We start from the raw sequence: 23,197 nt of genomic DNA, 5'->3' as shown, positions 1-23,197 counted from the left end.
AGGGGTACCCCTTATCCCTAGGCAGATACGCCACTGGCTGAATTTGAGGAGTGAACAGCCCAGGCAGAGTGAACAAGAAATGGTTTATTAAATATTATTGTTAAGTAAATGGGATGAGCCATAAAAATGGGGCAGAATTAATATTGGGGCGCAGGGTACAGCTCAAAAATGAAGAAGCCAATCAAAAACAATAAAACTCTCTGAAGTGATTTCTTTATTTTAAATCCTGCTGTTTCTCTACCTTATCCGAGTAGGCCTGATCACCCCACCATGAGTGAGGGATCAACTTCTTCCAAAAACACCCTCACTGCTGCTCAGCTTCAGGGTGAGAACATGCAGAGCCTTGTATACTCTTTTCTGGATCTCTGCTTCCTTCGTAGTGGTTGGTGTCTGTTTTCCGCCCATTTCCCCTCAGTCCAATCCTAAGGCTTGGTTAGTCTCTGGAAAATGTAGGCCTAAAATGTACCTAAGCCCTCAACCTTTTGTTAGGGCAAGGCTTCTTTGAGGCTTACAGGCCACCTCAGCATTAGTCCCAGAATCATGCAGTGTAGCATTCATTGTGGAAACAGTTAATCACATTTAAACAATACATGTTTGAAAATATGTTTGTTAGAACTGTACACAGAAGATATCTAAGGCTATAGATAGTCATGCATTGAAAACCACATTCTGAACTTTCTCAGTTAATCTCATTCTATAACATATTTTAACAATTCAAAAGAAGATTATGGAATTTCCTGTTTTTCCATTGGGAGAAGGGGGGGGATGTTTTTTCCCCAACGTCTTCCCACTCCCCTACCCCAAACCTTTACATCTGTAGTCTGGGAGGACTTAGCAACTTCAAGGCTATAGCAGCAAACTCTGATCCTGGCATTCTCTTTTAGGAAAGGGGGGGGTGTGTGTCTCAAATTCTACCCTTCATTGACTTTAGCAAGGCTGCCTGCTTGTAAGATGGCAGCTTCAAGTTGTGTGTGCTGATGTGTTCTGCAGATGACAACTTGACCTGGAAGTGCCACCAAAAAAAGATCACTGAATGTTTGTGTCCAGGAAGGCGTGCCCAATAGTTAAGAGCCTCCACCTGTATCCTGTGCTTCCCTTCTGGTCCTAAGTGCAGGGAGCAGGAACATATGCAGTCTGTATAGTTAACAGCTGTACTTAAAGTGCAATGGAGGATATGCTCTCTTGCCCCACCCTGCATTGCTAGCAGGAGAGGGCCTAATGCTGATTCCTGTGTTCTCTCCTGCACTTTGTCGCTGGCTTCAAATATTCCCATGCCAAACTTTTAAGAGGCTGCTGCTGGTAGAAAGCCTTTGGCAGCTGGTTACTGTGAGTTCTGGCAACTCTTACAGAGGTTAAGGACAGACTTCCTATGGATTTTACTGACTCCTTGGCCTGGCATGTAATTTCTCTAATGCATGATTGGCCCCTTTCCTAGGCTTGAGGAACGGCTTGCTCAGAACTGGCCAATCATACTTTTCATGGCCACAGAGGATTTACGCAAGTCCTCTATTCATCTTATAAAATTTGAACTGGGATTTTTCTTGGGGTTTCTGGTTTCTATGTTTAGCTGACTAGAGAAGAGTTATAACAAGGTCAAATACTATCTTTTGCTCCTAATTAATATATTTGCTTTGTCTTTATTATTGGAAGTCTCCTTGAAAATTCCTTTTGAATAGAAAGGTAGGATAGAAGTTCCTTCAATTAACCCAAATTGTATTATACCAGGCAGTCTTCTTGAAGATTCTGCTACAGCTACTTTACTACTTTTAATCAGCCATGGGTATCTTGCTCAGTCTGTATAGCCAATGAACTGTCATAGTGTTCATAGTTTATTCAGGATTTGATTTCGTTTTACTCATTCCCCATCAAATCATGTAAAGCAGGCTGGCAAAATGGGTGTGGTTATGGTAAGTCCTGCCTAAACTGTTCTGATTTTCCATTCCTTGCGTAATGCGGGTCTCAGCCGTTGGTTGAGAACAATGAGAGCAGAAACTACTTGGGGAGCTCATGTGGCTCTTGGGTTGGCCTGGAGCTGGTGACATGGCAGTCTTCTTTGGTACAACATTTGTTTGAACATGTGAACCCAGCAAAGTGCAAGTAGCACTTTTCCTTATTTTTAATGTGTTACCCTAACCTTCTACCAAGAAGTTGAGAATGATATTTTAGCCCATCAACTCTTGTGTCGGGTGGATTAGATTGAATGAAAGCAATTTATCCAGAGTTGCACCATGAGCTTTAAAGTTACACCATGAGCTTTTAACTCATTTGCATGGCACTGCCCCACAGTCAAGCACTGTTCCACAGTGATAGTTTAAAAGTTTATAATCTAATGGTTAGATTCCTTGCAGGGTCTAAATATGTATGCAGTTTATTTTATATTGTCCTTTGTCCTGAGCAGTTGCTTTTCTGGAATGTGTAAGCTATTTGCCTGAATTAAATTTTGATTTTTTTTTTGTACAGCAAAGAACTATGTCACACTGGGAAATGCATTGAGTGTTGTTCATTCTGGCTTGATAATTTCAGTAAGTTTGACATCATCAGGTCCAGTAATTATTTGTTATTAAAGGATTTCTGCCTCATAAAAACACTGTACACTTGTAAAACCTGCCTGTTCTTATGTCAGGGTATGCTGCTTAGGCACAGATCTGCTCAGATTTTGTGTCCTATGCCAGAAGAATAGTGGGCTGCCCTTATCTGGAATGGAAGGGCTTTTGTCTTTTGTTGATTCTGGCTACTCTAGGGCATGTTGTCCTGATCTTACACCAGGTGCACCTTCTGGAATGCTGTGAGTTCTTGAGCTCACCTGGGGTGTGCCTTCTAGGAAACACTGCACAATGCTAGCTCATCTGTATGTCTGCCATAGAGTGAAACAGTTTTCGGTTATGGCCAAGGTTGCTATTGCTGGTGGCAGGTCCTGGCAGATGGGGGATGACAATTTCCAGATCTTGACAGTGTGCAATTAACACCTACACCAACCATCAAACTTTCAAGTGCGATTTTTGATGCCTACTTATCCATGGAGGCTCAAGTCACATAACTTACTTGCCTGGCTTTTTGTCACTTTCACCAGGTGAAACCCTTGGCACCCTACCTATCCTAAACAAACCTAGCTGCAGTGATCCACACAATGATCACCTCTAGATTGGACTACTGTAACTCACCCTATGCAGGGCTACCTTTGAGCCTGCTCTGGAAACTCCAGCTGGTGCAAAATGCAGTAGCATGGGTCCTTACTGAGTCCATGTGGCAGGCACAGATTTAACCAGTGCTCCACCAGCTGCTTTGGCTCCAGGTGGAGTACCAAGTCAGTTTTTAGGTTTTGGTGCTTACCTTTAGAGCCTTGAATAGTCTGGGGCCATTGTACCTATGGGACTGCCTCCTCTGGTACGCCTGCCAAAGAGTGCTGTGTTCAGCAAACAACAGTTTACTAATAATCCCTGACCTGGTGAGGCTCAGGCTCTGAGGAATCTGATGCAATTCCGCAGGGCCTGTAAGACTGGAGTTGTTCCACCAGGAATATGGTTGAGGCAGCAACGGCTTACTATCATATGGCCTCCCTCACCACCCCCCTTCCCCTCCTATTTCATTTATATAATAAGAATTTGTTGTATTGAAAATGAAAACTTTTAGTTGCCATATGGACTGTTGGGTTTAATTCTTAATTTTACTGTATTGATATTGTTGGAAGCCATGCTCAGCCCACAAGCATATAAGGCATCATATAAATGTGATACAATAAATAAATAAATATATTTTTAAATAAGTAGTAGTATGTGAGGAATCTCCAACCTAAAAGATCACAAAATGGCAGGGCGGGCAAGGTGGTGTCATGGAAGTTTGCTGTTACTTCCCTAGCCCTTAAAAAATGCAGAGGAAAGAACCCTCATGTTGTGATTGTGCAGCAGGAAAAAGTCCAGCTTAAATTTTGTTTGAAAAGTTACAGGCAGGTGAATGGTTATAAGCAAAAAAGCGTTGCTGCAAATATAGAAGAGGCCCAGTAATTCTAACAGCAGCAGCTGTACAATCTGGGAGGAGTAACTCACTGAGAAAATGGGAGGTTCTCTACAACAGATGTGCAGCATTGAAGGAAGATGTGCAGACTGTGCATAACAGCTGTCTTAGGCTTTTGTGGTTTTTCTCTGAACAATCACAAGGAAATGGCCTTTGGAGCAGAGGTGTGGAATCCTGTCATCAAGTCTTCACAAGGGTATTAGTTCTTAACAAATGATTTGAAAATGCTGTTTTCTGCAATAGGAAATCCAAAGCAGACAAGCCATTTCCTTCCAGGTATGAGAATATTTTTAAACTTCAGGCAAAATTGGTTATGGAAGCGTTCTGAACAGGAGTTATTGGGGAATTTACAAGATCAATTACTCTTCACCCACAGAGTTTTCAGGAAGATCAGCTTCCTTGGGGTATATTCTGAGATGCTGTTATGCAGAACAACTGGAGTTAACAGGCCATCTTGAAACTTTAATGAAAACTCAAAGATGAAGCAGTGGGGAGGATGAAGGTAACCTGGAGATGGCACCTTGAAGACTTCTTCTCAGAAACTGGGAAATGCAATTGTCTGGAGGTGGTCCAAAAAGTACTGTAAGCTCTATACGAAGCAGAGTACATGGCTTTTCTAGGATTAGCTGCATCAGAACTTCTGTGTTTATTATTGGGTGACCTGGTTTATTTCTTTCAGTTGCTGCTATGTGAGAAAGCTGATCTTAGTGCTTCATTTCCAGAACCTGCTTTAGAAGAAGAAAAGAGATTTCCTGTTAAGAGGATGTCTCCTGAATCCGTCCTTTGGCTTTGAGACAGAGCAGACCAATTAAGATTCATTTGCAGTAGCTTCTCTGTCTGGGTGCCTTATATATTTTTAAGCTCAGTTCTTTAGTGGCAGGCTGCTCTAGCAGAGCTGTCTTCTGCTTAATTGCATCTTTGGATGAAGTCCTCAGAGACATAAGTTTGACTATTAGCCAGCTGTCCCTTGGTGGGAGTTATTGGTGCTGTTATATTGTCGACTAAGAATTTTACTGGATTTTATTGTATTTTCATGTAACATTGATGTGTATGATGTCTTACAAATCAAACAAAATAAATGAAAGTAAATGAATTGTGTGATGGTGGTGGGGTTTCCATCTCTTACAGCAGTACAGAGAAAATTGTTTTTCTCCTCCTGCCAGTGATGTGAAGCAAATCTGTTGCCAGTTCTATTCTCTTTTCTCTCCCCCATCCCCCTTTCATGGTATGGAAGTAATAATCTTGAAGAGGCTGGGATGTGAGCGCTCTGCCTAAGGAGCAGTGCAGGAGCTGTGAAAGCAAACGCATTCTTAGACGCAGACTCATCACACTGTTGCTGTTTCCAATGGATCTGGTAAATTGTCAGAGGGAATTGTACCCTTTCCCTGAAACCGATGGGCTGCAGCAGGATTTATTACCGTTCTCTCTTGGCTTTGCATTTTACAGCCAGCCTGTAAAAGACCAGCAAAGTGGAAGATCCTGGCTGTTGCAGAAGATTCCCCCCCCCCCCCCAGCATGTGTGTGTCCCCGCATCGTGTGGCAGGGTTGCAGACAGAATGTGTAGCTCATTGCTTTAATAGTTCCAGGGAAGAGGAAAACTATTTATTGAGAGGAAAGTGTTTAAAGCAAAAAGTTTAATGTCTGCACTTGAGTGGAAAAACCGACTTCAGTGGAAAACAAGGATCGCTTAAATGTGCTGAGAAATATAGGTCTGTATGTCCCATAGCCCCCCCCCCCCTTGTCCCCATGGCAATGAGGGGTGATAGCAGCAACTGGAAAATATTTTAAATACTGGTAAATGAAAACCCTTCAGGTTTTTTGTAAAAAATTTCTCTTGCAATTGAAAACTAGGTCATGGAAACTGAAGATATGGATTATTTAGGTCATGTGCATGGAAGGGGGGAATTCTTCAGCTATATCAGAGGGTGTCTACACCCCTGATTCATACATGTGTACTTCAAAAACAAGTTTTACTATTGACCTGCAATTTTTGTAAAGCTATAATGACCTGTGTTGCATGCTTCTGCTTTTCTCTGCAAAGTTTGCTATTTTTCTAAATGCAGAAACAAAGCCACATAATATTTAAGACCAACCAAAATGATACAGAAGGACTTAAAAGCATTTGAATTCTCCATAGCATTTGAATTCAGACTACTTCTGTTTTTATCCATCCAGCCCGATAAAGAACTCAAAAGCTTGCTTGTTCTGTGACATTTTGGTTAATCTTAGTTTTTAAAAAGTATTAAAATATGAGATGGCTTTTGTTTTTAATTTGTGCTTTGGACCAGTGTAGCTACCTGTAACCTTTTTTTCTTTACTTTAAATTGAAGCCTTGCAGCACGCATCTGGAAACAAACCTTCATTGACCCCACACAACTCTTGCTGAAGCAACAGCTTCACCTTGCTTTTCTGGCACTTAATAGTCCAGTTGGATGCAACCCACAGTTCACTGGGCAGTTTTTCTTAAGAAGACCTATTAAAATGATTGCGAACTGTGTGAGAGCCTGTCCACATGATAATGAAGCTACTGCAGGAGAATTTGGTAGCAGCTTGAGTTCCTTTGTTTATTAGTGGAGGGAAAGGTTGCAGCCTAGGAAACTCATGTGACAGAGACAACTTTGTGAGAAGCACATCCCACAAGTCTTCTTCTGTTGTGCTGTACTGAAATCTGTAGACAAGAGTGGAGTTCTTGGAGAAGCAGCTAGATGAGTTAACTGGTTATTTGGGAGTTCTGTGCCATCTCAGGTTCCTGTAGATCCTTTGCCATTGTCACAGTTCCTCATTCATGCATCCCTGTTCAATCAATACTATTTTAAATAAAGGACTTGTGCCAGTGTTGTTCAGAGACTCTGCAAGTGGACCTGGCAATTGCAGTCATTTATTCACACTCCTGACATAGGAAGTTATTTTTTGCCAGGTGAGTAATACCTCAGATGAGGACTTGGCCTCCTTCCTTTTATTTTTAATAGTAGCAATTATGTATGGTTTATCTTGCCACCTCTTGAGCATATTGCCCTGAGGTGGCATACAAAGGTAACAAAAAGTAACCAGCTTCTACCCTGCTGTTGTTAGTGGATGTCAGAGCTGGCAAGTAGGCAGTGCTATACAACAAGCCAGGAGTTGTCTTCTTTGCTCATGGCCAATAAGACACCTGCAGGGTGTGGGTGGAAGGGGAGAGAGTTTGCTAGTAAAAGCTTATAACAGCAGTGTCCCCCTGTAGATACATCCTCAACTGGATCATGTCTGATTGGATTATCAAGTACTTTTGACTTGCTTCAGAATCCCCAGTTTATCATATTTATTTAAATAGTGACTTGTGCCTTCCAGCATTACTGGGATCTAGGTACCACCCTTTGCACATATGTCCGCCTCCTTAAACTATTTTAACTACTATCCCCCTCCCTTCTGAAAAAAAGCTCCTCCTCTCCCCACCCCTGGGGTGGAACCAGCGAAGGAAGAAGAAACTTAACAGCAATTCAGTCTTGAGTTCTCCAGTCAGTCTCTGCCTAAACGTGTGATGGTCCTCGAACAATGTTTGTGCTCATGAGGGGTGCGAAGAAGCAACAGAGCGCAGCCATGAGAGCTGGGGCAAAGTCTCAGGAGCAGCACACAGCCTGGGATCTGGCAGTCCTATGCTTGACTTGTTTCGAGGCAGCCAAATTGAAGGGAGGTGAAGCGAGCCCGGACTGTTGTCATGTCGGCTAAAGTCGTCAGACAGGTTTACCATTGAGCGGGTTGAACCAGTGCTTGGAAATGGGAAGCTACTTGTCTGCCCCAGCTTACTTCACTCCCAAGGAGCCTTTTTGGTAAGAGATGCTTGGCCTGTGGGGTATATGCCCTGGCATTTCCAGTGTAAATGCTGGCATGGAGGTAGTGAGTTTTGCATGCAAAAGCCCTGACGTAGGGTATGGTTAGATCTTTGGAGCTGTTCTGCTAAAGCACTGGGAGACAGCTTTAAATTTACCTGCAAGGATGAGAAAGTATGGGAGTCGCAGGTTGTCCCAAGTCAGGCCACAATTGCATTACCTTTTGCGTGAGGTGTGTGTGTGTGTGTGTGCGCGACAGGTTTCATATTCAAGGTCTATTTTTTCTAGGCCCACCTCCAAAATGTTTACTTGGCATCTTAGCCCATGTACCGGACAGAGTATTTGTAGAGGGGATACTTTGGGACGATGAACTCCTTGAAGGACAAAAATGTAATGACTTAGGAGTGCGTGTATTACACTTGCATACCTTTGAGCGCTTTATGCAAAAGCTCGTATTGACAAACAGAAAGACTGCAGAGGAAGCAATGGTTGCCAGGAGAAGGGATGTGTTAGTGTCTCTCAGGCTTGTACCTGGCTAGATGTTTTAAATTTTCATTTGCCTCTTTAGATTTTAACACTTGAGTAGCCATTGGTAGTTTTAAATTGGTTCATGTATTCTACCTAGAAGACTTGGGTTGCCTGCAGCAACAGTGCTTTGTTTAACATAAGAGTAATAATGGGTTGCTATTAAATACTGTCCTGCTTAGGCTATAGTAGTTCTTACAAGAACACGATCTGAAATACTAATCAGTAGTCTCAACTATGCCTGGGGTTACATGGCAGTGCATGCATCATTTCTAGGAGTAACAAGCAAAGAGGAATTCACATCCTTTCAAGTGAAGCCATATGCCTTTACCCATCACATGCTTTTTCTTACTACTTGAACATGGGAATAATTAAATCTTATATGCTGCAGAATTTATGACAGTACAGAATTCTTAGTAAAAATAGTGACATACATCAATGTTGAGTGATCCTTTCTAATAAAGACTCGTGTGGGAGAGAGCTGTGGCCCATTGAATTCATGTGGAAAGTACTTTTACCACCTATTTGCCTTTCACAACACTTCTGTGAGTTAGGACCGTGCAGCTTGATGGAAAGGCGTTTGAGGCTTAGGGACTTGCCCAAGGCTACCTGGTAAGTGTGGTTGCCATGTAGTTTGAACCCAGGTTCTCATCCATCACCAGCCAGATATGAATGCAGTCTTGGTAAATTGTACAGCCAAGGATGTATCTCTCATTTATTCATCTCCTCCTCAATTGTAGATGGGCATCACTTTCGAAGGCACCTGTGTGTAAACATACTTGAAAGTGCTCTGCTGCCAGCTCCAACGTATTCTTAACCCAACTGCATTTGGGTTGCCACTGGCATCTCTGTCTGCAAAGTCCCTATTGTAGGGGCTGGCAGGTACAAAGCAAGGCACTTGTTTGCAAGAATTCTTTTTTCTGCTGGTAGAGATGTAACTGTGCTTGAGGTGGGTAGGCAGTTGCCTTAAAACAAATCTCAGCAAGTTTGGTGAATTATTGCTATATGGAAGTTCAAAGTGACTTGTCACCTGTGAGATTGGTTTCATTGTCTAGTTTGCATTCATTTGTACATGGTACTTTTCTGGCATGCTGCCTTGCACCATTACAGTTTGTTCTAGCAGCCAGTATCTTCCAGAAGCGCCCCCCCCCCCAACATGTTTGTTCCCTTCCCTTTATCCCCCAAGCTTTCTTGGAAATGACCCCAGCTCAGTTGATGTCTGATGGATTCAGTGCACTGTCCAGCTCAGTGGCATCTTCCAAAAGGCATTTTGTAATTGATCACAAATCTTTTTTTTTAATTTACTTTTGGGTGTGAAACCCATTTTGCATAATCAGAGACAAGCAGCATTAAGGAGAGGAGTGATTAGTGCATGTTTACAACTCAATCCTCTGTCATAACTGATGGTCAAGTTGAGTGAGCTTGTTAAAGATGAACAGCGACACTCTAATGGGCATCCCAGCTGCATAGTTTGTGTTCTTAGATTGTGAATTGGGCAGTCTTTAAGACTTAACAGATATACTGTGGCCTGAAATATATTGTGGAGAATATTTGGTCATTGACCAAAAATAAAGACTTCACTTCATATTGTGGAGAACCAGCTTGGTGTAGTGGTTAAGAGCAGGTGGACTCTAATCTGGAGAACTGGGTTTGATTTCCCACTCCTTCACCTGAGTGGCAGAAGCTTATCTGGTGAACCAGATGTGTTCCCACACTCCTATATTCCTGCTATGTGACCTTGGGCCAGTCACAGTTCTGCGGAACTCTCCACCGCACCTACCTGACAAGGGAGAGGAGCTTGTAAGCCACCTTGAGTCTCCTTACAGAAGAGAAAGGTGGAATATAAATCCAAACTACTACTCCTTCTCTCCTCCTCCTCCTCCTCCTCCTCCTCCTCCTCCTCCTCCTCCTCCTTTTTTCTCTTTTTCTTCTCATTGTTAAAAGCTTTGCAAATGGGGAAAAAATATACTAGAGCTAAATGCTTTGTCTTTGAAATGTAGGCTGTTGCATGTACCTTGAACGAAGTACTCCGGGGCAGAACTGCTGCTTATTGGGTGTGTGTAGAAGTAACGGATTCTGAGAAGAGTTTCTCTGCTGTGCCAAACTTTTTGCCTCTTGTCTGTTTTCTGTCTGCAATGGCAGAAGACAGAAACATACTGACCATCGGGAGTGAAGGTGTGGGTTCTGGCTCAGTTTGAGAGGCATAGCATGGGAAGACACAGGTCTAGCCCAAATTCTCCTGCACACGCTGCACGTAAATGAGAACAAGCTGCACAAAAAGAATCAAGCAACGTGGCTTTCTGCCTGTAGAAAGCAGTTCCACTTTAGGTGTTTAACGTAACAGGAAAGATACTATCATTTATCACCAGAGGCCTCTGGTTGGGAGTGGCCCACGCCCAGCCCATTTGGCTGCTGTACTCATTTGTGTTCTGTATAGAACTCTGTGGCACACCTACTGTTCTCTTATGTTTTCTTGGCCTCTAGGCCCAGCTTTTGAAATACTCCCCCCTTTTCTCTCCCCTCTCCCCCCCCCCCGCCCCCCACGATACTTAGAAAAGCACTTTGTACAACCGGTGAAGTGGATTCTTCATGAAAGCTCAGCCTGCCACAACTTGTGACGCAGTGACGATTGTTATGGCAATTGAAGATCCTGTGGGATTAGAAATGCGGCACACAGAATCTAGAACAAGTATGTGCACTCTGCCTGCAAGCCAGTACCTGGGAATGAACTGCCATCCAGATTGTTCCTGATTCAGCTGTACATCTTGAGCTCTGAATTTAGGGCTTAAGCCGGGGCTTCTGAACTCCGATCCATCCACAGATCTAATATAATTGGTTTCAATGTAGAGGTTGTAAGAAATATGAAAAAAATTACAGATGCTTTGAGCATTTCAGGAAAGGATTATATCTATTACTGCATACTGCGAGCTGCCTGAGTCAACACATTTCATGCCATCTCCGTGTGCACTGTGCACGAGGAAATGCGTTTCCGTGTTGCAGTTTTTTTCCTGCTTGAAGCAATCAGTGTGAATAGTACATCTGCAGGTTTGGGCGGGTTTCTGTTGGAAACTTGTCCTGCCCAGATTTGTTTAACGATGTAGCGAAGGACAAGTTGCTTAAACATTTCAGTCCCTCTCGCCTTTTCCCCAGTATGAGTTGCAGCGGCCACCTTTTTTCCTTCAGTTCACCAACTTCTCATGGTCTGGGCTGTGTGGACTCTGTAGATAAGACAGTCAGGAAGTATAAGATGTAAATAGAAGCTGGTTATCCTAAGTCAGTGTAAAGCAGCCGCTCTGCCTAGAATTCCATTCAATGAATGGGAGTCATTTCAGAAACTCCTGTTCTGCTGCTGGTGCTTTTAGTGAGTTTGCTGCTCTTATAGAATCTGCAAACCAGGTGTTTTTCCCTTTTCTGGGGAAGGCCTTATCATTACAGGGTGCCTTTTTCTCCAGCTTCCACCAGGTTTTCCATTTACAAAGCAGTTTGCTGTGCAGAACTGGCCCACTTTTGGGGGGTGGTAATTTGACAGAGAGAAAATTGAGAAGTCTAAAATGAGCACTTTACTTAATGGGCATTCAGAATGAATAATGTCAGAATTAAAAGAGACAAACTTTTCAAAAGTCTTTTGCATTATATCATGGCAGCTGTAAAAGAACAATGCCCATGATATGGAGATTCTAGAGGGCCTTGCCAAGCTTTTTTTCAAGGTAGCAGAGGAGGCACCTTTTTGGTGCCCCTCAAAGTCCGGCACTCTAGGCGATCACCTAGGTTTGCAAGCCAGTACCTGGGCACTCTAGGCGATCACCTAGGTTTGCCTAGTGGTCAGGCCAGCCCTGCTGTTGTGGTTATAACCATGTGTCTTTCAAATAAGTGGCAGGTCCAGACCCTGTCCAGAAGGCACTCACTTAAAACCTGCCTTCAAATCTCCAGTGGGTGTTGCACTTTCTTGTAGAACGTATGCAATACTCTTTCACTTCAATCGTTGTTTGCCGTTTCATATCCAAATATCTTTGAAGCATGTAGGTGTGTATTGCCAAATGAAGACATCTTTTCATATCTCACTTGGGCCAGTCTTTCAGCTAAGATTTTCAGGGTAGAAACTGAAGAGAGAGTTGGTGCTGTGTGGTGCCCAGTAGGCATGTATATGCATGTGAGTGGGGTGGAGCAGGGTGTTCTAATGTGCCAACTCTCTCTTCCTTGTAAAAGATGAGTATGGCCTATTGGCATGTGTATCAAAGCACCATGGTAATGTGTAATCACTTTCCAGGTCTCCTGATCTCGGGAGAAGTCTGCTTTTACATAAGCCAAGCACTAGCTGAGCTGCTGCTGTGAATCAAGATTCTCTTGCAGTTTTTGTAAAAAAAGTGAATTAGTGTAAAGTTGGAAAAAGGCAAGTGAGCATTCCTGGGACTCCCTTTATGAGATTTGAAGTGGACATGCAAAAATGCAGTGGCATAGCGCCAAAGGGGGGGTGCGATGCCCCAGGTGGAGCAGCAGCGGAGGTGTGGGCGGGGGGGCATTCCTTGGGTAAGCAGTGCCATGGCAGGGGCGCAGGGCGCACACATGCCCCGGGCACAGTTTCCCCTTGTTCTGCTCCTGCAGAAATGTTTCCTCTCACTTTGCCTTTGATCTGGGGATGGCCTTGCAAGAAAAACCTGCTTGCTCATAGGAGAGTGACGGAATCCACAGAGTGCATTTGGATCACATTAAAAATAAGTGTTTTCCTCTTAGTGAATAAGTGATGTGGATTGTCACTTGTTCCCCTCAAGGGGAGAATGTTGCACAAGAAATCAGCTGGTATTTAATGGAAACATGGGCCTGCCATTATTTTGGAGGTTATTTATGACAGATATGATCCTGTTCTTGATGGGTGAGAGCCAGCATGGTGTAGTGGTTAACACTCGAGCAGGTGTAATCTGGAGAACTGGATTTGATTCTGCACTCCTACATTCCTGCTGAGTGACCTTGAGCTAGTCACAGTTCTTTGGAACTCTCAGCCCCACCTACCTCACAAGGTGTGGGGAGAGGAAGGGAAAGAAGCTTATAAACCACCTTGCTCTTACAGGAGAGAAAGGTGGGATATAAATTCAAACTACTGCTTCTCTTCTACATAGTCCTGGGCAAGGGGAGTTGTGTTTATAAGGGTAATGCTGACCATGGTATCACGTTGGACTGCAGTGGCTGCTTGGTAAAGGTTTGCCAGTGAAATTAGTCAGTCTTTAAACAGCTTCAGAAATGGTTTATAAATACAGCTAGGGGACATAGGAGCACGGCGTGCCATTTTGGCAATAAATAATTTTTAAACTTAAGGAGGCATTTAATTCATTGACATGTGTGCAGGTGGAGAATGAGAGGCCAAATAGCAGGAAGGCAGGAACTGTTAGGAGTAAGGGGGCTGGAAGATTTAGGATTAACCCAAAGTGACTTTTAGGGGGTCTTAAGACATTCTTCATTCTGTGTCCACAACTTTCTTGGTGTGCTTCATATTTTGCGCTGTGACGTCATTCAGCTGCCTCCTTTAGTAACAAGTTTCCTATAAGGTTGAGGCTAGGAGATCTTCCTTTTTCCCATTAAGAAAAGTGTTTGCATTCTAGGAGCAGTCTAACAATGGAAATAAGGCACTAAGGCTCGTGGGGGTGGGGAAAAGCTCTTCGTGCCACCCATGCAGGTGCTCTAAAACAACACTTGGAGGGATGGGGTGTTCTGTGTCATGGCACTGTGGGTGGGGTTGGCTGCCAGGCACACCTGGTCTCATGATGGCTGCCAGCACCTAGTCTGGGCTGCCAAACTTCCTTAGGGAATATCAAAAAAGAAGCATGACATCCAGTCTGGAGTATGCTACCAAGCACAAGTTGCAGTTAAGAGCCTGAATAATGATAATGAGGGGAGGGAAAGCAGCAGAGGATCTACGTGATGCCTACTTTAGCCTATCTGTTGAGGGCCAGCAGTATAACAAAGAGGCCTGGAAGCATAGAGTGTCTTGAAGACTTCCACATGGCATTTTTTCTTCCAGCATTTGGAAAGGTTGTCCTGATGCTGATTTTTCATGAAGCTGCAAAGTTCACTACTGGAGTAACCAATTGCAGGCTTTGCAGGCAGACTTAGGCTGATTCTGCATGGGCCAAAAACAGCAGTGTGAAAACGGTGTGAAAATGGTGTAAATAGGTTTAAAATGGTGTAAAAGGGTTTATACTGTTTTCACACCGTTTTCACACCACTGTTTTTGGCCCGTGCGGAATCAGCCTTACTGCTTCCTGTTTAGCTGCAGTTTAAAAGTTTTTAGTGTAGGTGAGGTGCTTTTTGATGTCTCTTGAACCACTTGGGCATTATTTGTTGTATTCTTCTCACCTCCCATTAATTGTTATCAGTGACTGATATGGAAATGATAGATTTGTTCCTGCTACTGAAGCTGTCTTTGGAAATGGAAAACAGAACAACATGGAGCATCACAGAATTCAGCTTCTAGCTCTGTTACGTGCTGGTGGTTCTAGCTTTGATGTGTGCTGGTGGTTCCACATCAGCTTTCAGAGTATGAGGCAGGAACACAAATGGTGTATAAGGACACAGCCATATCCAGTTCAAACATTTGTCAATCTTCTGGCTGATCCCTTATCCTTCGGTGCTTGCTTTCTGACATTCTTTCCAGCAGATCTTCAAGTATGTCCTCAGCCTTTCTTCTCCCTCGATCCTGCTCCCTTGAGGAGACCCATTTAGTTTGTTTCGGGTGTATTCTGATCACATCGGGGTTGCTTTCCTCTTCCTTTTTTTGCTTGTGTTTTGCCTTCTCAAATTGTTTGTAATGTAGATGAAGGGGCTGAAAGCATCAAAAATATTCTGAATGTGGAGGTTTGTTGCCAAGTTTGCACTTGCATTCTCTCTGTGTGTGTTGTAATAAAATATAGTTGGACAGCAGGCTGTAAGGTTTTAAAAAGTGTTTATGTGGGTGTTTATAGTCTTGTACTGTGTCTCCTAGCTGCTCTGAATGTCAGGACCTTCTCACAAACTGGTACTATGAAAAGGATGGGAAACTCTATTGCCACAAGGACTACTGGAGGAAGTTTGGAGAATCTTGCCACGGCTGCTCTTTGCTAATGACTGGACCTGTGATGGTAAGGCTCTAGAAATCTGTTCCCTTTAAGATGCTGCCAGTAACTATTGAAGGAGGAAGGGTTGTTTAGCAAATACAAAGACACACATTGGTGGTGGTAGCAGTGGAGAGATTTACACCAGGTTTGAAGTGGGGGAGATTCCCCTCCTGTACTTACCTGTAAGGTTGCATTGCTACTTGTATGCTCAGTGGGGGTTGTGGCGGAATGGACTTGCTTTGCCTGGCAGGCCCTATTCTGCTCCCAAGCCTCTCCCGGGGGTTGCCAACTTTTCCTGGGGAGGGCTAGCTTTCTCTCTGGGTAAAACCGTTGCCACCACCTGACCGTTTGAGGAACTCCCCACTAGGGAAGGTCATGGCTCCCCAACTTCCTTTCCAACCATGATGTCCCTTTCCTGATGTCCCTCTGGCATCTTTTAAGTCCTCCAAATCTATGATACCTGATTGGAGAAGAGGAGAAGGGGGTGGGAGAAGGAGCCCATTTCTCCACAGGGGTTGTAGAGGATGAAGTGTCTGTGAGAGTTCTGAACAGTATACTGTAATAATTGTGCAAAGAGCTTGTTTAGAGAAAGGTTACTTTACACTAGAATTCCCATCACAGACATTGCCCTGTGTGTGATCTCCAGGTGAGTTATACAAGAGGCCAGGGAGATGGCAGGATGAATGTAGGAAGCCTGAATCTAGGTTGGAATGTCCTTGTTGGGGCATATAATGCTTGGGAGAGAAGTAATTGACTGTAGAGCTAAGTTGTTCCTTGGCATTGGGAGGTGTCAGGGAGTCAAAGAAGGAAAAGTCCCCCACCCTCTCATTGAATTCAGCTAGTGTGTCAGCTTTTTTCATTAGCATAATGTTGCACTGAAGAATCCGACATGTGCTGATGGACAAGTGCTGATATATGCACTTGATGGAGGAAGCAAGCAGGAGTTTGTACCTGCTTATGGGGTTGGGCTGAGGCAGAGTACTACATTAGGATCTTTGACCAAAGGTTGGCACGCAACTGGAGCTCAGTAGTGGTCTGAACTTACAATGTTCAGTAGTGGTCTGAACTTACAATGATGACTTACAATCTTTTGCTTGCTTGCTAAGATTGATTTTCCAAGGACCATTAGTGTCCCTGGTCTCCTTTCTGTGCCCTCTTTCCCTTCAGGTCTAGAATACTGCCAGAAGCTGTCTTGTTTTTTGTCTTCTGCTCACAGCTAGCCAGTTGTTTTCCAGATAGAGTGTGGGCATTATTGAAAATGTATATGTCTGCCTTATACAAAGGACTTATCATTAGCAAATGATAACTCCATACATTTTGATAATGTCATACGTTTGAAGGGAGTGAATCCTTGCTTTAAGTATTTAATTCATCCTAAAAGAGAAAATATTTCATAGAAGTATTTTTAGTGTTGCCACGTGAAAATCTGAAAATAAATATTCAGGAGAAGGAACTGACGGAGTGACTTTTTTGTGCATTTTTCATTTCCCCCCAGACCTTCACTTTTCTAATTGCTTCATAAATGAACCCTTGTGACAGGCTGTCAGACCCTACAATAGGGCTTCCCAGTGATACATACATATGTACTTCTAATGGCATTTGACCAAGACAGAATGATATATATTAACGCATTTTTGTGCTACATTTAAGTTTACCATCTCTTTTGTACAACATGCAAATGCAGCGATTCTCAATGTAATGCTGTCCAAAATAAAGTACTGTATTTGTTATTACTCCCAAAGCCCCATGGGGTATTTTCAAAATGTATAAACCATACAATAATACATTGAAGCTACTATCAACTGAATATTTGATCATAACCATGACACTTGAGAGCTGGTTTCCTTCCTCCTCCAGCAGCCTGAAGTCCCTTCTAAACAAGATCTAAATTACTATTTAATTGGCTTGGTCCACCTTCTAAGGCCCAAAGCCATGCCAACAAGGGAATATACTTTGGGTCTTGAAGGTTAGTTGGTATTTTGGAAGGCTGTTGGACAGATTGTATATTGTTCCTTCCTGGCTAAAATAGATTTGATTTTGTGCATGCATCTAACTCCTTGACCAAAGATGTATCAAGTGGACCTTTGGTGTAAATGGAATGAAACATTCTTTAGGCAAGGGTATTCAGGGAACACGTGTTGGGCTTAATGGGGCGATACTTGCACTCTGTTCTATTTCTTACTTCATGAACTCTAACTGGATCACTTCTCTGCAGGTTGCTGGTGAATACAAATACCACCCAGAATGCTTTGCCTGTATGAGCTGCAAAGTGATAATTGAAGACGGTGACACGTATGCTTTAGTACAACACTCTGTTCTCTACTGGTAAGATGGAGTCTGCAGTGGTTATTATTGTTATTGCTGGGTTTGTCCTGTGTCAGCCTTTCCTCCTGTTATCCAGTGGATTGGCTTTTGAATTCCTAGTGGGACATGACTGCCTTTTATCTGTTAGGAACAGACTGGGGCAAAAGAGCTCGCTTATATCCTCAGAGGATGGTCTGTACCAATGTACAATACAAGACTGTTCTCTGAAGGTAACAAGTGTGAAAGCTTCGTATCTCTGGATAACAATTTTGTATTGTCACATTAATATAAAAAGGTTCTTTTGAGACACATCTGATTAGGAACCCCCAAGAGTGGAGGATTTGGTACAGCAGGGAGGGGCAGTGGCTCAGTGGTAGAGCATCTTGGCAGATAGAATGTCCCAAGATCAATCCCCAGCATTTCCTGTTAAAAGGATCAGGGATCTGGTGTGAAAGACTTCAGAGCCTGGAGAACTGCTGCCAGTGTCAATAAACAATATGGGCAGCTCAATCTGGGGTGAAAGGGGGTGAGCTGGACCCACTAATGGAGCAGCATGGGTGCCCACCCCACTGGTTCAAGGGGCAAATGTGCCGGTGAAGGGGAGACTTACCCTGGCAGACTGGTGCCATGCAGCTTGGTGGCTCCCAATCCAAAAGCTGTTGCCTGTGCCTAGGCCTGCTGGCTCAGAAAGCTGTGCCGGCATAGTCGGGGGTGTTCCAGGGTGGGCCAGGGGGTAAAACCAACCTTGGTTGGCTTTCACTGCACTCCCAACCCCTGTGCACTGGCAGAACTGGCCTCAGAAATATGCTAAGTTTTAACCTTCATTCCTGGCACTGTGTCCTTGCTTCCATCTTTCATTACACTACATCTGTCCACATCAGCGTATGATGACTGAGGTTGTTGGCTGGTGAAGGGTACATGCACTGTAGCAAATGGTATACAGAAGTCTTTTGACTTGGATTGGCTGCCAGTAGCCATTGAACTTACAATAGAGATCTGTAGGCAAAGATGAAGAGGTTTGGTTGGGCCACTTTGGCTTAGAGGCCAGTCACCGAGGAACAATAATGTCCACAGGGTTTTTTTTCTGCATAAAGTAACAGCATGTATAAAAGAATGTCACTGCAGTAACTTTCTCTGCTCTGTGGTTCAGTGGCAAATGTCATAACCAGATCGTGCTGACGCCCATGATAGAAAGGCTGTCCACGGAGTCCTTATGTGAGCAGCTGCCTTACACGCTGACGCTCATCTCCATGCCGGCAGCCACTGATGGCAAGAGAGGGTTGTCGGTGGCTGTCGAAAGCGGCTGTTCAGACTATGCTACCAGCGTCCAAGTGCAAGAGTAAGTATAAATCTAACCAAGTGTCCGTGGGGCTCTTGATGCCAGAGAGTGCCTTTGCTGAGAAATTTTGGGCATCAGGAAGTTGTAGCTTCTTCTACTGAATTTATAAAACCCGATATCTTTGTGGTACTGTAATTCATCTGGAAAGCTGTGATCTTGCAAGAAATGCAAGAGCTGTGATCTTGCATTTATTTCTGGCGATAACTGGTTGAGTCCTGTTATTTTTTTGAAGACCCAATTTCCATTCCTTGGTGTTATGACTAAAGCTATAGTGTTTATGGGGCTATTTTGCTATCAGTAGTCAAAGGTGGGGCTGTGCACTGTGATTTGGCTGAGACATAAAGATTCCCATCCCCTAACTGTGCTGAGAGTGTCCTGTAGCCTTTCATGCTACCCAGGCAAATCCTTCCTCCTTGTCCAGTTGGCATGAACCAAGGATACATTGCATCCTCATCACTGTTCCCAGAAGCTGAGACTAGTCTAGAAGTGGACTATTAGTCTCTAGTTGAAAGGCTGACTGTGGTTACAGTGCAGAGGTGCACTGAAATTACCAATCACCAAGAAGAGGGGAGAATTGGAAAAGGAGATTGTGAACCCACCCCACTGGCAGCATTAGATTCTACTCTGGACCTCCTTGTTGCTCCCTTCTTTTTTATGATTCTCACTTTCCATCCTGACGAGCTTATTGCTCTCATGCTGTCCATCCTTGCTTTTATTGATGAATTGTGTTGTATTACCTTGGTCACATGCATGCTGGAGAGCCAATGTGATGCAGTGCTTAGAATATCAGACTAGAATCTGGGAGACCCAGGTTGGAATCCTCACTCTGCTCTGGAAGCTCAGTGGGAAGCTTGGTGGGTGACCTTGGGCCAGTCACACTGTCAGTATAACCTACTTCATCAGGTTGTTGTGAAGATGACATGGAGGAGAGGAGAACAGAACAATGTAAGCCAATGAGAATAAAAGTGGACTTTCAATGAAGCGAATGCATTATGGTATCCCAATTTAAATAGCCTTTCTGCTTGCTAGCTCCTTGGCATCTCAGAAAATCATTGTGGGTGTATTTTGTAAATGAGGCTTCAGTTCTTTTGGTTTTGGGGTTTTTTTTCTTTTTATCTTCTCTGTATGTTGCTTGGTAAGAAACCAGAACTATTTTTTTCCTGATCAGCTTCTTTAGTCTACACTGTCTTCTCTGTTCAGAGTTAACCGAATGCACATTAGTCCCGACGTCCAGAATGCTATTCATCCTGGAGACAGGATCTTAGAAATAAACGGAACCCCGATTCGCACACTACAGACAGAAGAGGTATGTTTTTGTTTTCTCCCCGGAAATCCTGAAGTGTCTCCAGCTGACTTTCTCCTCCAGTCTTGGCTCATTGTTTGAGGTCTGGGATAGAACAGCTGGGATCTTTATTCTGATACATGAGACGGCTTCCGTTGTCTCATTGAACTCAAAAGCAGAGCCTCGGTGTTTGTAATCTGACTCCTCAAAATCACGTTGCCTTGTGCATCTGAGATAATGCTGACTTCCATCTCTTATGGGTGGCTTAATTTAAATAAGATGTATGAGTAGAATAGGTCACTCCATTGTAAGGCTAAGGATCCTTATTGCTGAGCTTGTGTCAGCTAATGGGGATGCCTGTAATAATCTTTCCTCCTTGGCTCTACAGAGATCAGGCATTTGATGTCTGGTTGCATCTTAGGTCTTTTTAGGGAAGAATGCACTGTTGCATCCGTATGCTTCTCCTTCCACTCACCAGTAGTGTTCCTTAACTCTATCTTTGCGTTTCAGGTGGAGGGCTTGATTCGCAAGACAAGCCAAACTCTTCAGCTCTTGATTGAGCATGACCCCGTCTCTCAGCGCTTGGGCAGGCTGCGCCTGGACTCCCGACTGCCCGCACGCATTAAAAAGCCCTCCTCTCCCTGTCCTATTTCTGCTCTGGATCTGAAGGAGAATCTTCAAGGAACATTGCGTCGTCGCTCACTCAGGTACTGAGTCACTGTTAAGCTTCCCTGTCTTAATTGCTCATCTCCAGATAGCTTTGGTTGTAAATGTCTGGCTTTTGGTGAACTTGTCACCCATCTGGAGCATGGTTAATTAGGTAGGGTGTCAAATGAAAACCTTTTCTCCTGTCTTTCTGAAATCTGGCAGGATAGATCTTGAGGCGAGGGGGGAAATCCCCATTTGCTTCCATGCAAAGAGCTGGTTCTTGCCTTTTCAAACTCTACACAAACTTGGATACTTGTTGTCTGAGGCTGTGAGGAAGTTTAGGTCCTCACTTCAGTTTCTTTTGGCTCAGCCCTCCATTCATCAGGTGTGGCCCTCTTGGTCAAGGTACCCGTTCCTCTTCTGTTATGACTCCAAGTTTATGGAATGGGCTCCTGGACAAGGCAAGAAGGGCACCATCATTGGCAGTTTCCACAAGGGCATTTTATAAATTTGTCGGTTCTAACTTTATTGGTGGCAATTGGGAAAAAATCATGTGTCAGCTTGAAGGCTCAATTGGTGTCTTTTGGGGATAATCTGACTTCAGTGACTGACTTGGTAAGCTTGTCTTAAATGAAGGCTACAGTAGAACATTTTAATAAACAAAGCTGAAACCTGGAAAAAGGGAATTGTATGCATCTTGCATATGGGCAGCCCATCAGCCTGGGCAGTCTTAGTCTCTTTGCCCCTCCCACTCAGATATCTAAGGTGTTAAATACTTCTTGACTTCACTGTCAGTCATGACTTGCTCTCTTTTGTATTTCAGACGAAGCAACAGCATTTCTAAGTCTCCAGGCCCCAGCTCCCCAAAGGAACCACTTATCCTCAGTCGTGACATCAGTCGTTCTGAATCCCTCCGCTCCTCAACCAGCTGTTCTCAACAGATCTTCCGACCTTGTGATCTGATCCATGGCGAGGTGTTGGGGAAAGGGTTTTTTGGCCAAGCTATCAAGGTGAGATCATGGAGAAACTTGTACTCACTGGCATACAGGTTGTCTTTTGGGGGTGTGCCTCCCAACAGAAACTAGGGGTGTTGCTATCTCCAGAGCTAATTCCTGGTACTCACCTGAATCCTCCTAGTGGCGTTTCATTGTTCACTCTTCCATGTGTGGTCCTTCAAATGGGTGATGCAGCTGGCATTGATTGTCAGGTTTCCTTTTGCTCTCAAAAGCACCCATTTGCTTTCTATTGTGCACTGTGTCAACATTGTAAAATGGAGTGGATGAGAAGAGCCTGCATAGCTATATTTAGTACAGTGATGTGAATCTTGAGGTTCATGTAAGATGACAGCTGCAGCTAATGGGAACTTCATTGGCAAGTGATCAGTATGCTCTGCTTTCAAAGTGCCTGTTTTGAGTCAAATCTTCTGTTGATGAACGTTGTTAGATTTGAGTCAAGTAACACAGAGACCAGAGTTTCAGCATGTAAGCTTTTGAAAGCTAAAGCTCCCTTCATCACAGCAGACTAGAAACAGAGACCGGAGTCCTTTTATCCTTGTCAGAAGGTGGGAGAAGTGTTGCAAACATACAATGTGTATTGTAATTACCTTGATCAGAAGGAGCTGCAGCCACTCACTCAGGCTCATTCTGCACATACAGAATAATGCACTTTCAAACTGCTTTCAATGCTCTTTGAAGCTGTGCGGAATAGCAAAATCCACTTTCAAACAGTTGTGAAAGTGGTTTGAAAATGCATTATTTTGCTTGTGCGGAAGAAGCCTCAGTAATTCTGGGACTTCTGCCCAGTCACTGGGCCCATATTGCCTTTTTATTTGTTTCCACAGGTGCAGGGCAACCCATTCAAAAGAACAGAAAAATATGAAGGGAAACTCTGCTTGCTCCCTTCTCCTTGGGTCTGGTTCTGTAAAATGACCCTGACTGTTGTTCATCTTTGCCCCTTTTGTGCGTGGGTTTGCTGAGATAGTCTTGAAGCTCCCTGTGACCTCTTTTCACAGTCTTAAGCAAGTGACTGTTTGGCATCTGCTCTCCCCCTTTTAAATGGGAACATGAAGAGTGTGGCCCCAGAAAGTGTGTTGGGCCTTTGGGAGTTAATCTATGTTGTGTTGGCTAATTCTTTTCTTGGTTGGGGGGTGCAGAATATTCTTCAGTAATGTACTCTGTAGTGCAGGTGTCCCCAGCAT

General features: G+C 43.8%; 1 protein-coding gene across 2 annotated transcripts in view; it reads left to right on the top strand.

Annotated features, from left to right (window-relative positions):
* The window catches only part of LIMK2 (LIM domain kinase 2), a 42,110-nt gene that overhangs the window by 6,747 nt on the left and 12,166 nt on the right, over nt 1-23,197 (top strand). The window contains exons 1-7 of one of the 2 annotated variants that reach the window (XM_048514490.1): nt 7,518-7,817; nt 15,316-15,451; nt 17,643-17,752; nt 18,882-19,070; nt 20,271-20,376; nt 20,863-21,059; nt 21,824-22,010. In XM_048514490.1, the coding sequence (XP_048370447.1) occupies nt 7,765-7,817; nt 15,316-15,451; nt 17,643-17,752; nt 18,882-19,070; nt 20,271-20,376; nt 20,863-21,059; nt 21,824-22,010 (978 nt within the window). In that variant the 5' untranslated portion in view covers nt 7,518-7,764. Of the gene's footprint in view, nt 1-7,517; nt 7,818-15,315; nt 15,452-17,642; nt 17,753-18,881; nt 19,071-20,270; nt 20,377-20,862; nt 21,060-21,823; nt 22,011-23,197 lie in introns of those variants that run through there. The other variant, XM_048514489.1, reaches the window with a different exon arrangement.

This window comes from Sphaerodactylus townsendi, linkage group LG13 (assembly GCF_021028975.2).
Source record: "Sphaerodactylus townsendi isolate TG3544 linkage group LG13, MPM_Stown_v2.3, whole genome shotgun sequence".
In the NCBI taxonomy this organism is placed as follows: domain Eukaryota; kingdom Metazoa; phylum Chordata; class Lepidosauria; order Squamata; family Sphaerodactylidae; genus Sphaerodactylus; species Sphaerodactylus townsendi.
Note: the sequence above shows the minus strand (reverse complement) of the source record. Positions and strands in the feature narration are given on the sequence as shown.